Raw genomic sequence first — 13,451 nt, 5'->3', positions numbered from 1 at the left:
TCCCAGTCTCAGCCCTTCCAGAAGAATTCTCAGCTACAGAGTCCTTAAAAGTAACCACACTACCTTCAAAACATCGAGTCTGAGCAATATTCAATGTGTGAACATTTCCTAACTTACAAATGGTTCCAACATTTCATTAAATTATTTGGAACTTCGAAAGGTAGTTGAGTATGCAGGCCAGCCCACAAACATAAGAACTGAGATAATATATACATGAATTGGGGAAAAAACAAACATATACCTTCCCATTCTTGATGCTGGTAGGTTCATCAATCAATAATAGGCCTTTTCAACATAATACATGAAAGGGGTGAGAATCCACACAGCCTTGTGAGTGAGGACAGACAGGGGACACCACTGGGAGATGGAGGGACAAGCAGTGGGGACAGAGGGAGTGAGGGACTCAGGGAGGAGCTCTGCAAAGGGGAGAGAAGGTGACAGACTCCTTTAGAAATACAAAAGGAGCAGCTGTATTTTTTGCTGAGAGACTTTAAGCCCAGGTTCAGTGCTGCTAAACAAGCTGTTACTTTGACAACATTGATGTGACTTACATTCCTTGATTACATGCATTTTGAAGGTTGCAACTTAAAGACAGAAATTTTACAAGAAAAAAATTCCAAAAGTCCTAACTGTACTGTCTAAACCCTAGCCCTTCCTCCACATAACACAAAACACAGTCTGACGTTTTTAGGTCACTGGTGAAGCAGACCCAGTACAAATCGGGTCCTGCCTCCATGTCTACCGCCAGAGGGAGGACAGGAAACCAGAGAGATGTTCACGGCCGTCTGCTCTTTCATCTATGCATCAGCAGCAAAATCAAAGGTAGGCGACTTGGAAAAGCATCATGGTTAAGTTCTCAAAGAAAAGAGATAATTTAAGGCAAATCAACAAACTACATATGGCAATGTATAATCCAAAAGTGACATGAGAAATATCTCAACCTCAAAATTTGCTATTTTTATTTTCCTGTTATCTCTTTATCCTAAGTTATTACCGTTAAAATATTTTACATGAACTGGAAAAAACTGGAAACCATAAAAAAATGCTACTTTCTCTCCATTAAGCTACCCCACTATATTACCATCAACCAAATATAAAATCTAACCAAAAATTTCAGCAGTTTGGGGTTCCAAACAGTATATAATGGATTTTAACTGGAGAACATAATATTTCTCTATCTTAAAATCTAGAGACCATACATTATAGAAAATAAGTTTAATTACTGATTTAACCATAAAATTAAATCTTCAAAATAAATAATTGTATATTATTTTCTCCAAGTATAGGATGGTATTCTGAATACAAAATTAACTCAACTTGAATGTTTCCCTTTTCAGTTATTATATATTCCACAGAGGCCATTCGCTTAAAACTGGGAGAAAAGCTGTAAGGAGGATGGAAGCAACCACTGAAAATATCACCAAGTCAAAAGGGAGGCAGCACTGTGGCATTTAATCACAACCCAAAGACATGGTCCCAGGACAAATTCGAAATTGTCATACAAAAGCAACAGAACCCTGCAGGAGTCCACAATTTGGAACCAGCTCAAGCTGTTAGGAAATGCTATTAATCTCAACTTTTCTTAAATGATTCACCTTTAACTATATAAAATGATCCTAATGTAATCTATAGGAATTCACTGAATGTGCATTCTTGGACTTAAATTTAGAAATAATTTTTAAAAACACTTATATAGATGAAATGGCACCTCTATCATATCAAAATCGAAAGTATTTTGAATCAAAGGATTTTATAACCTGATAAAACAACGTTCATGTTGAAACCTGAGGTGCTGGATTGGAATCGGTTATCAGCGTGATCTCATGGTTCTAATAGAAACAGAAATAGCTGTGTGTGGATATACACACACACACGTGTGATAACCTCATCTCTCTTCTTCAGTGCTCCAAAAGCACTTCAAAGCACCTCCCTGCCTCCCGTGGCCCCTGCTCTCTCACATCCATACGCAACACATCACCGGGTCCTGTAAGACTGTCCCCGGACCGGCTCGCCTCCCCAGCTCCACTGCCTTGCCCTAGTCATCAGCATCAAGTCTTGCCTAGACTAGGGCAACTCCTCCCAACTCTTCTCCTCGAATCTGCTCTGACCCCTCCAATCCATTCCCTCCAGTATGAACAGAACGGTTTTCTCAAAACACCAATCTAATCACATGACATTCCTCTCCTCCCTTCACATTCATCCCAAGAAAAACATAGAACATTTAAAGTTTCCCAATGCTCTGAGTATTAAGACCAAAATTCTTAGTTATGGCCCATGGTCATTACCGCTCATGCCTCTAACTCATCCAGCCTCAACCAATACAACTGTGCTAGTTTTCTATTACTGCTGTAACAAACTGCCACAAACTTAGTGGCTTAAAAACAACATCCATCTATTCTCTTACAGTTCTGGAAGTCAGAAGTCCAAAATCTGTCTCACTGAGCTAAGATCAAGATGTTGGCACGGCTGCTTCCTTCCGGAGGAAGGTTCTATAGGGAAGAATCTGTATCTTTTCAGTTTCTAGAAGTGGCCTGCATTCCCTGGCTCATGGCCCCTTTCTCATATCACTCCAACCTATGTTTTCCGTTGTCATGTCACCTACTAACCTCCCCTACTACTACCTCTGATCCTCCTGCCTCCCCCTTAGCAGAGCCCTGTGATTGTACTGGGCCCACCTGGACAAGCTCTTTAACTCAGAGCTGCAAGTTCCTTTCACCACGTAAGGGAACACAGTCAGAGGCTCTGGGGATTAGGATGGGGACCTCTTTGGGGCACTATTATTCAGCCTACAAGTGACCCTGCCCAGGCCCACCCACCCGGACTCTAGACTCCCCGGCATACTGGTCCTCTTCCAGGACTGGAAACCCAGGCTTTCTCCCACCACAGGCTCTATGCACACATCGCCCCCTCCACCCCAATCCCACACTGCCTAGGTAACTTCTATTCATCCTTCAGCTCCAAGCTCCACTGTTACTTTCCCGATAGCCCAGCTCAAGTGAGAAACCCTTGTCTTAGGGCCCAGAAAGCTGTCTTTCAGAACATTTATCTCCAAAAGCACTTCTCTGTGTAGCTACATGATTAAACAATAATCTCTGTATGAGGAGGGACCAGGTCCTCTCACTTATCATATTCTCACTGCCTCGTGCAGTCCCTGGCACACACCTTGATAAATACTGGTTGCTGAATAAATCCTCCAACTGCAGCCAAAGCTATAATTTACGTGACTGCCTGGTGAAAAGCTCCAAATATATTAAGATGCTATGGCCAGAGAAAGAAAATAGCAGCTTCGAATGAGAATCCAAAGCAAAAGTTATAAGAGCAGACATCTCGAATTGCAGGCATTCATTTGTAATCCAGCTACTTTCAAACAGTGGCAATTCCATATGGCATGCCCCAGGACCAGCAGGTGGTGTGCGCTGGGTTTGTGTGCGTGCCCCAGGGCCAGTATATACGGGTGTAACAAGAAGGATTATATCATTTGTCATGTGAAAGTTAATATGCCTCCCCAAACGGAAATATTAGATGATGGATGTCCTTCCACAATAACCCATACGGCTATTTCATGCTTCTATTAAAGCTGCAGAGTATTCCACTATACAGATAAAATCACCAATCCTCTGTTACTGACATTGAGAGACTTCTAAGCCTTCCCACAGATAAGCAACAATGGTAATAAACATGCTTATATGTACAACTTTGTATCTTTCTTAGCATAAGTAAAAAGTGGACCAAAGACACACACATTTTGAACTATCACTTCTGATAATAATGCACTGGTTTGTTCAGACAAATATTTCTCCTGAGGGCAACTAAAGATGCTAGGTGAAATATACAAACATCATCTTTTTTTTTTTTTTTTTGAGGAAGATTAGCCCTGAGCTAACATCCGCCACCAATCTTCCTCTTCTTGCTGAGGAAGATCAGCCCTGAGCTAACTTCCATGCCCATCTTCCTCTACTTTATATGTGGGACACCTGCCACAGCATGGCTTGCTAAGCAGTGTGTAGGTCCACACCTGGGATCCAAACCCGCAAATCCCGGGCCGCTGAAGCAGACTATGCAAACTTAACTGCTGTGCCACCCAGCCGCCCCTGCAAACATCATCTTAAAAGAACTGAAGAGTCGATGAGATAATGAGGAAACACGAGGCTGAAGTCTATAAAAGGCAAGAACACAGGGAGGAAGGCAAAGAACTCAATGCTGCTTTTACTCTAAGGTGAAAGACAAACAAAGAGAAATTAACCTTAATACAGTATAGTGACAAAAAATGAAAAGTACAAAACTAAATGAGAGTGTGGAGTATAGATTAATGGCTCAGAATTTTCCAGAACTGATGAAAGACATCAATATTCTGTATCATCAACAAGCCCAAATAAATCCCCAGAAGGCTAAGGATTAATGTATTTCATAATTTTTAAAAAGGCTAACAAAGAAAAGTATTCCTCTAACCCCAACTTCTACCCCTCAGTCTGAGCATAGCACTCAGGGCAGAAGGACAGGAGGCAGAGCTTCTCGGCTGAATTAGCAGGAAGTCTGTGACACGTAATCTTTTATAAAGCAAAAAACCAAACAGTGACTTCTCTTACGTGAATATGGCCTGATGCTAATAAGAATCAGCTCAGGAAAGCAAAACTGCCCGTTCACAGAAGGTAACCAGTCTGATCCGAATTTTGAACAGGCCACCCTTGGTGGGGGGGGGGGTGTTAACAAAGACCTTTTCTCTTTCATTTTATACATTTATACATTGCTTAAAATTTTGTTTTAACATGTTTATTGTTTAAAAAAACTATAACGATTCTTTAAATAAAAATTTTAAGTAGTTCTAATTAAGAGTAAAGTAAGAAACCATTATTAGTCTTCCAAAGAACAGACAATTCAGGAACTACATTTAAAAGAGAAAAAATGAGCAATTTACAACGTATCATATACTCACCACCCCCCAAAACAGTCCCGAGTTAACAAGCAGTATGGATTCTTTATTGACCAAAATATTACATTTCTTGAAGACTTTTAGGAATTCAGTGTTTTAACATGTGAACAACTCACACATATTTCACGATATTCAAATACTTGTTTACCTGGCCCACTGGTTGACTGTTCACTGCCATACATATCAAATTGTTGTACTTCAAGCTGTCTGTATTTGTTAATATACTCCATTTCTGAGCTCTTTTGGCTAAGTGGCCTGCAAAGAATACTTAAAGTTAGTATATTGTTTCCAAAAAGCCAAGAAATCCCCATGTGCTAGAGGAATTCTTTTTTTTTTTTTTTTGAGGAAGATCAGCCCTGAGCTAACATCTGCTGCCAATCCTCCTCTTTTTGCTGAAGAAGACTGGTCCTGAGCTAACATCCGTGCTCATCTTCCTTTACTTTATACATGGGATGCCTACCACAGCATGGCGTGCCAAGCGATGCCATGTCCACTGGGATCTGTACCGGCAAACCCCGGGCCATCGAAGCAGAACGTGTGCACGTAACTGCTGCACCACCGGCCTGGCCCCTTAGAGGAATTCTTGAATAGTTACTTTTACATTGTCATAGAAGAAAAAATTCAAATAGTCAACAAACAAATGAAAATAAGTTCAAATTTAGATAGTTACCAAGTCGATGCAAATTAAAATGAGAAATCATTTTTTCATCCTTCAAATCGGCAAAAAGAACAAATATTTTTAGATTATAGGAAGAGGGTGATAAATGGGTACAACCATTTATTCTGAAGGGCAATCTGCCAGTATCTATTAAAACTTAAAACATACATCTCCTGCAAGCCAACACTTCCTCCCTCGGTATCTTCCTTAGAGCAATATCTGCACACGTAGACAAAGAAGCACACCAAGGACACGTGCAGAAGCGTCCATTCATTCAGCAAATACGTACTGAACACCAAGCACATGAGAGGCACTGTCTCAGACACAGAGATAGCAGTGAACCAACAAAGTCTTGGCACTTAGGAAACCGTCATTCTAGTGAAGGAGACAGACATATAAGATACTCATTAGTGATACAAAGGAAAAATAAAACAGGCTAAGGGCATAAAGGATTCCAGGGAGGAAGGGTATCTTTTCATAATATTTGTAATAGTTAAAACCTGAAAAAAATGCCTGACAGAGGGACAAGCTAAACTATGGCAAACTTTTACTTAATATATATCACTTAAAGAATGCCATGGCTATATTCACACTAATAGAAACAAATATCCACAACATTACACGAAAAAAGACAACTGCAGTGTGATATGCAAAATTTCCTATCAATTATAATTAACTATCTTTTTGTTACCAATGTCTACTTTAAATGCACTGCTATCAGAAAAATGAATGTATAATAACAATTCTTGAAATTTGAGGTTTACTTTAATAAAATGCTATTTCTATAAAAGTCTACTTTTGCCTAATATTAATACTTGTATCAGCATTCTTCTGTTTACTCTTTACCTGACATTTACTCATCAGTTCACTCAACACATTAAGAATTCAGGGCTGGCTCCATGCAGGCACTGTCCTAGGCACTTGGGATAAAGCAGTTGGCAGGCTGTCCTCAGGGAGTGGACAGTCTAGCTGGGGAGAGGAGCACAGTAAAACATGGAGTATGTCAGACAGTCATAAGTACACAGAGGAAAATGGAACCCGGAGAAGAGATGGGGTGAGGAGGGTTGCAATGTTAATAGGAGGATAAGTGACATTCAAGCAAAGATCAGAAGAAAGTAAGAGAAGGGCCATGCAGTTGCGTAAGCAGGAAGATCTCCTGACCAAGAACACAGGAAAGCAGAAGCCCTGAGGTAAGAGTACGCCAGGGAGAGGTGGGAGGCCCATGTGGCTGCAGGAGAGGGAGCAGGAAGAGGATGGGGGTTGCCTAGAGGTAGGAGGAAGAGCCGGAGTTTCCAGAAGAGGGCGGGGTGGGGTCCTGCAGGGCTGGCAGGGGTAATTATGAGGAGGTAGGCTTTTGTTCTGAGATGAGTTTTGAGCAGAGAGAGAAATAACAATATCTGACTCCTATTTTAACAGGATCCCTCTGACCAGGTGAAGCAGGGTGGGGTGACAGGGGCACCGACACAGCAGAAGCAGGGAGACCACCTAACAGACCACCACAATAACCACGGCCAGAGATGTGGCCTAGACTGGAGAGGCAGCAGTGAAGGGGAGCCCACAGAATATGCTGACGTATTAGACCTGGGTATGAAAAAGCAGAAAAAGAGTCGTCGAGAATGATTCCAAAGTTTCAGTTTCTGGTAAGATCAAGTAAACACACAGCACCCTGTGTCTCCCACAGAATGAAGCTGTCAACGCTGGACAGCATGCACCAGCAGCTATGTGATGACTCTGAAAAGGAAACGCCAACAGGTAGATTGGGGGAAGAAGACGAGAATTCAGAACCCCACCAAACCAGCAGCGAGTTTACCACTTTTTAACTGGTATCCCTTGACCCGAACTCACCACAGTGCAGAAGCAGGAGCCAACAAACAGAGCAACCCCAGGAGCAGCTCTAGTTGTGCCCTGGGGAGCAGGAAAGTGGATTCCGAACGCTCAAAACGGGGGCAGTCTCCAGGTTTTTTTTTTTCTTTTCTCCATTCTCTCATGTTCCAGGGGCAGCAGGTGCCTCAGACTCTGAAGGAGGGGAATTCCCTCTCTAAGAGGATGGGGCAAACCCTTACTGCCTTTTGTTTCTCTATCTTCCCACTGCTTGCCCTGGGGTGTGGATGCACGTGGATGCAATTGCAGTAAGTACATGGCAGAGCAGGGCAATAAAGCCCCAGCCTTCTGGCCAGAGGACCAAAAGGGGGGAGCCCCAAGGACAGGAAAGCACTTGGGAAATCACAGACCCTAAGCCATTTATGAATAGCTGGGCACACCCCTGGGCTGGGTGGGCATGCACTGACTGCAGACAGCCCATCACAGAGTTTGAGACCTGAGCTACAGAATGGCCACTAGGTGGCACAGTGGAGGACAGATCCAGATGGCACGACAAAGGCTCTAAAACCCAATGGACCTTGAAACCACAGCCCACAGAAGGCTGGCTGGAACTTGCGGCCTGAACACAGCTGGTCAGCTACATTCTACACAGGATTTAAACAAGACTCAGAGTCCCATAATATAGTATTTAAAATGCCCAGGATACACACCACAATTACTCAGCATTGGAAGAACCAGGAAAATCTCCTGGGTGCAGCAATGACCACTTACTTTAGACACCGGCTACCCAAAATGGGGACAAAACAAGCCCAATCCCCAACATCTCACACCCATGTCAAACCAATTCCAAATCAACCCAACACCCAGATACTTATTTTTTAAGCCTTATAAAGCTAACGTTATTAAAAACAGAAGAATATTAGTCTCCTCACAATGAAAAATCTTCCTTAAATTGCAATGAAATGCTGCTGAGTGCCATACTAGAAGGCCCTGACTGTAAATACGTAAAAGTTGTGCCTGGCTCCTTAGCTTGCCCTTCAAAATTCCAAAAGTTTATCTTTCCAAAATTATCTTACGTACTTCCTTACATATCTTAAAATTTTACATACACACATTATGAATGATACAGTCCTATTTCACTTCAAGTCTTATAAAATTTCATTCAGGGGCCGGCCCGGTGGCGCAGCAGTTAAGTTCGCATGGTCCCCCTCTACAGCCTGGGGTTCACCGGTTTGGATCCCAGGTGCGGACACGGCACCGTTTGGCAGGCCATCCATGCTGTGGCAGGCATCCCACATATAAAGCAGAGGAAGACGGGCATGGATGTTAGCTCAGGGCCAGTCTTCCTCAGCAAAAAGAGGAGGATTGGCAGCAGATGTTAGCTCAGGGCTAATCTTCCTCAAAAAAAAAAAATTTCATTCAACTAACAAGATGTAGCCTGGAAAACCGTGACAATGACCGAAAAGAAATGGACCTAATTGTTTCATAGTTTAAGCTTTATGTCTTCTACACAAAATATCCTAATAAGACTGTAATTCATTAGAAACAATTCATTTATTTGACTCACTAAAATGTTTGATAAATAAAATCCAATGTGAACTCAGCTACACCCTGATAAACAGGAAAGGTTAATGCAAAGGTCCTTCCTTATCTTGACCTACAAACATTTATGTTCTGTATCTACACGGTATAGAACTACCATAATCAGAGAATGATATTTGGGCTCTATTTCAATCTCACAATCTCAGTAGATAGGACAGAAAAAATAAAACATATTAATATACATAGCACACCCTGAGTACCAGAAAAATTGCTTTACACTAATAAGATCAAAGGACAGTGTACTGAATGTGAGCTGAGGTGGTAAGAAAAGTTCTGTGAGGGTCAGACTTTAGCAATAGTCTCAATGGCAAGTTGGGTGCTAAATGAGTCAAGGGGAGGAGGGAGATTGCCTTCAAGAAACTCTTTGTGTGGCCAGCTCATTGATCTTTAAGTCTCCGCTTAAAGGACATCCCCTACCCAGAAAGGCCTTCCCTGACCTCCACATCTCACTGGGGGAGGCCTGGAGTACAGTATGCCACGCCTGGTGATCCAGGACCACGTTACTGGACAACTCGTGTACTTGTACTTGTTTTCCCACTAGAAGGCGGGCTCCAGGAGGGCAGAGACCAGGACTGTCCTGTTTACGGCTGCATCCCCAGGCCCTAACCAGCATCAGGGCCATGGCACAGTCCATAAACATCCGCTGAGCAATTACAGGGGAAGACAGAGCAGAATCTAATCAGAAAAGATGAGAAAACAGGGAGAAAGAAGACAGAAGAGGAACACAGAGTAGTCTCTCCATATGTTTAACAAGAAAGAGAGTTCAAAGGAACAGTAGGACCAAGGAAAACAAGGTGATGTTTTCCCTCAGACAGAAAAAAAAAAATTAGTTGGAGTTTACACTGGGCCCTGAAAAAGAAAACTACAATGTGGATACACGGAAAAGAGAGAAAATAAGCCCCTCAGAAGATAGAGTCAGTGTGACCAAAGCTGAGGGTGAGAGGAGCACAGGAGGTGTCGGGGCAGCCAGGACTGGCTGAAAAAGCAGACAGACTCTTGAGGAGAGCAAGAGGGAAGCTGGATCGGAAGACAACGCAAGACTGCAGGGGCCTGGAACAGGAAGCCGGTTTATGATCCATATCCAATCTATTTCTGATATTTTTGTTACCATTTCAGGAGCAAAAAGTTAAAAAAATTAAAGCAATATTGAGGAGGTTATTCAAAGGAAGAGGGAGCAGGACTCGTCGTAACTTTAGTAGAAAATCTGGGAGGACGGTCTGTCACGATAAACTTTACTCCCTTCCTTTTCATAGCAGTAACCACAATGTAACATGAAAACCTGCTAGTTGAAGATAATGCATGCCGACATCTGCCTTTTTCTAACGCATAAGTAACAGGAGCTGTAGGATGACCACACACGTCACTCTTTATCATGCATGACATGCAGGTCTGATGTAAACGATGTCTGTTCTTCACAGTTCACTTGAAGGAAAAAGTAATAGAAGAAACAAATATACAGTAAAAGGAAAAAACACTATGTAGTCATTTAACACAGAACTAAAGAGTAAAGACCGTCTGTTCTTGAGTAGAAGACACACAACATATGAATAGAAAATTAGCAGAGTAAACACCATCACACAGCAGTACTCGCCCAAATAGTGCGTATAAGTATTTCACCTTCAGCTCCAAAAGAAAACACTAAAATGATTTCCTATCATGAATTATAAGATTTTGTTTTGAACTTTGTATGTTCTCAATGTCTATTTTTTTCTGACCTTAATCTCTTATTGCCTTATCACCATCTTTTTAAAGAGATTATAAAGTATATTTTAAACTTGATCTACTTAAGCGTATATAACGTCCTCTAGCATTACAACTTGCTTAAATATACAAATTTAACTACTATTTAGAAAGAAAAACAAAAGGAGTACAGAATGTAACATTTACTAAATACTTCACACATGACTGATATCTGCATTGTCTATTTTGCTCAATTATAACAAGCGTTCTCAGAATGGATATTTTGCAAAGAGTCAAATCTGATGTATTTTTCCTGCTTTCATTAAAGGGGACAGTGACCCGGCTTCTAAACGGCCTGAAAGTTAAGCTGAAGACTAAAAGCAACATGGTTATTTTTAGAGCTCTACAGGCATAAAAATACAGCACTAAACTGTGACCCGCAGCTATGCACAGCAGAGCATCACATCATGCGACAGACTTCACCTTAGCTGGGAGCGCATCTGTGGTGCTTCAGACGACCGTGCTTCATTTCATTACCAAAGAGATGTCTAAATACATTGAGGACCAGAATTCGTAGCTGCCGGCATCTTTTTCAAATAGACAGAGCTACATTCAAAAGGCAGACTATTATATAATTTGTGAAGATTAAATAGTAAGTTATTTTTGTCATTTCTTCTAGCTTACTTACAAGGTGAATTAATGAGAATTCTCTCCAAATGAAGACATCACAACCTCATTCCTAACATAGACAGTTATTTATTTCAAATACAGTTTCAGTGGGTAAACAAGGACGCTCATTCCTTCAACAGGGGACACATCCAGGAGAACAAGATACGCCTGAGTAAAACACACCTTCAGCACCAGTTCAAGTAAACTCTTCGGAAACATCACGACATCGGATCCAACCACATAACAGGTATGCTTTAAACCTTTTCTGTACAAAACAAAAGTCAAAAGTACGTTTGTAGATAGCACTTTCCTATATGTTAATATTTTAAAGCCTCCTAAGAACTTTTAACAGCAAGTGCTAGTGTTATTTTCAGAAAATGTTCAGTCTGTAGATTGTCTCTGACTTTGTATATTTCATTTCTCTTAGCTATTTAGTATTTTCAAAGCTTGGTTTTTGGCACTGACCTAGTTAGAAATTAAAAGACTTTAATCCATGTTCTAATCTTATTTTGACCTAGTATATCTAACCAGTGAAAAATTCATGCACTTTTCTGGCAAAATTATTGTAAAGAAACATATTTGCTCATCAGAACCATAACATTTTATGCAAATAAACAAGTGAGAATATTTCCATAGGCTAAAAATGCCACTTTTCAGCTGGATGAAATGGCCAAAATACGATTCCTACAAACCCACACACTATCCTGGCTCAGATGTAGTAACAAAGACTCTACTTCGAGAATTGAAGTGGCATCTAAAGGAGCGAGAGAGATTAATACAAGAGATTGAAAATGAACAAAAAGTGAAAAAAACAAGTGTGGATTACAACTGGCTGAGAAACCACCAGAATCCCCACATGACCATCCCAGCTTCTGAACAAAGACAACTTGAAGCTCTTTGCTCACAAGTTCAGCCTTGTCAAACTGGAACCATTCTCAGCAGGTAAAAATACTATGTTCTCTTCTTGTGATATTTGCTACTGTCAAGTCTAAGGGCCCCATACATTTAAACTGGAAATTGTATCCTATCATATAAATTCTTTAATCACATGTATCAAATCCCCAGCAACCTAAATCCCTAAGGAGAAGCTGGACAAAAATATCTGTTGTTATCTTACTGGCTAGGAAATGTTTTTACACCACATTCAAAAGTTCTTTACTAGAAGCATAACTTTAAAGCAACGTGCAGATTACTCGAAAGGTGGTTAACTACTATATGATTACATTTTATAAACTATACTTTGGAGATAAAGGGATATGACAAAAGAAACTTTCTGAATTCAATACTCATTACTGCTTTCCCTCTAGATTTCGAGAAGTTTTGGCAGAAAATGATGTACTGCCATGGGAAATAGTCTACATCTTCAAGCAAGTTCTGAAAGACTTCCTAAGCAGTACGGACAAAGGCGGGCAGCAGCAAGAGGGCTTGGAAGAGCCTCGGAGCACAGCCTGCGCGGCTCGTTCTCCGACCCCAGGTGAAAGCCCCAAGAGTCCAGACAAAGAGGAAATACCCACTATTTCAAGTTACGTAGACAAAAACACAAAGAACAGGTTCCCGACGTTCTCACACAGAATATGGAACCTACCATACTATTACCCATCAAGTTAAGTTACTTATAACCAGAGGAGTTTTTATGACCATGTTAGTACCAGAACTCTTAACATTAAGGATAAGAAAAAGTGATGTGACTTCATGTTTCTCTTTGTTGCAAGGTCAGAAGTTAGAATTCCCGTGGACGAAGCCTATGTTTTAAACAGTGTTCCTTTTTTAACCTCTCTAAAAATGCAATGTTTTCATTGAACAGTATGCTCTTAACTGTTTCCTAAATATTTTGAAAAAAGGTTTGAGGTGTTTTCTTATACCTCAAACACATCTCACAGGAACTAAGGCATTTTATTTAATATGAAATTTGACAACTTCTGTATGAAATTTAGATATTAACCCTGACTTTTATTCTAAAAGAAAGCTAAATATAGAATACAATAAGTGACTAATGTGAATCTTATCTTTACAACATAACACTGAATCGTCTCCAGATCAGTCATTCTCAGAAGGGGAGGGGGAGGGGAAGACAGCGGCAAAGGAGGAAAT

General features: G+C 41.0%; 2 protein-coding genes across 2 annotated transcripts in view; one reads left to right on the top strand and one right to left on the bottom strand.

The window, feature by feature from the left end:
• Positions 1–11,579, bottom strand: part of LOC124230796 (ATP-dependent RNA helicase TDRD9-like) — a 47,444-nt gene extending 35,865 nt beyond the window's left edge. The window contains exon 1 of the mRNA XM_046647185.1: positions 11,544–11,579. Within this exon, the coding sequence (XP_046503141.1) occupies positions 11,544–11,579 (36 nt within the window). The remainder of the gene's footprint in view (positions 1–11,543) is intronic.
• A 424-nt stretch (positions 11,580–12,003) lies between these two features.
• On the top strand, positions 12,004–12,968 carry RD3L (RD3 like). Its single transcript, XM_046647574.1, has 2 exons — positions 12,004–12,302; positions 12,668–12,968. Exons 1-2 carry the CDS (start codon positions 12,004–12,006, stop codon positions 12,966–12,968), a joined length of 600 nt encoding a protein of 199 aa, XP_046503530.1.
• The last annotated feature ends 483 nt before the right edge of the window (positions 12,969–13,451 follow it).

This window comes from Equus quagga, chromosome 20, assembly GCF_021613505.1.
Source record: "Equus quagga isolate Etosha38 chromosome 20, UCLA_HA_Equagga_1.0, whole genome shotgun sequence".
Classification (NCBI taxonomy): domain Eukaryota; kingdom Metazoa; phylum Chordata; class Mammalia; order Perissodactyla; family Equidae; genus Equus; species Equus quagga.
The sequence above is the reverse complement of the archived record's forward strand: the minus strand, read 5'-3'. Positions and strand labels throughout refer to the sequence as shown.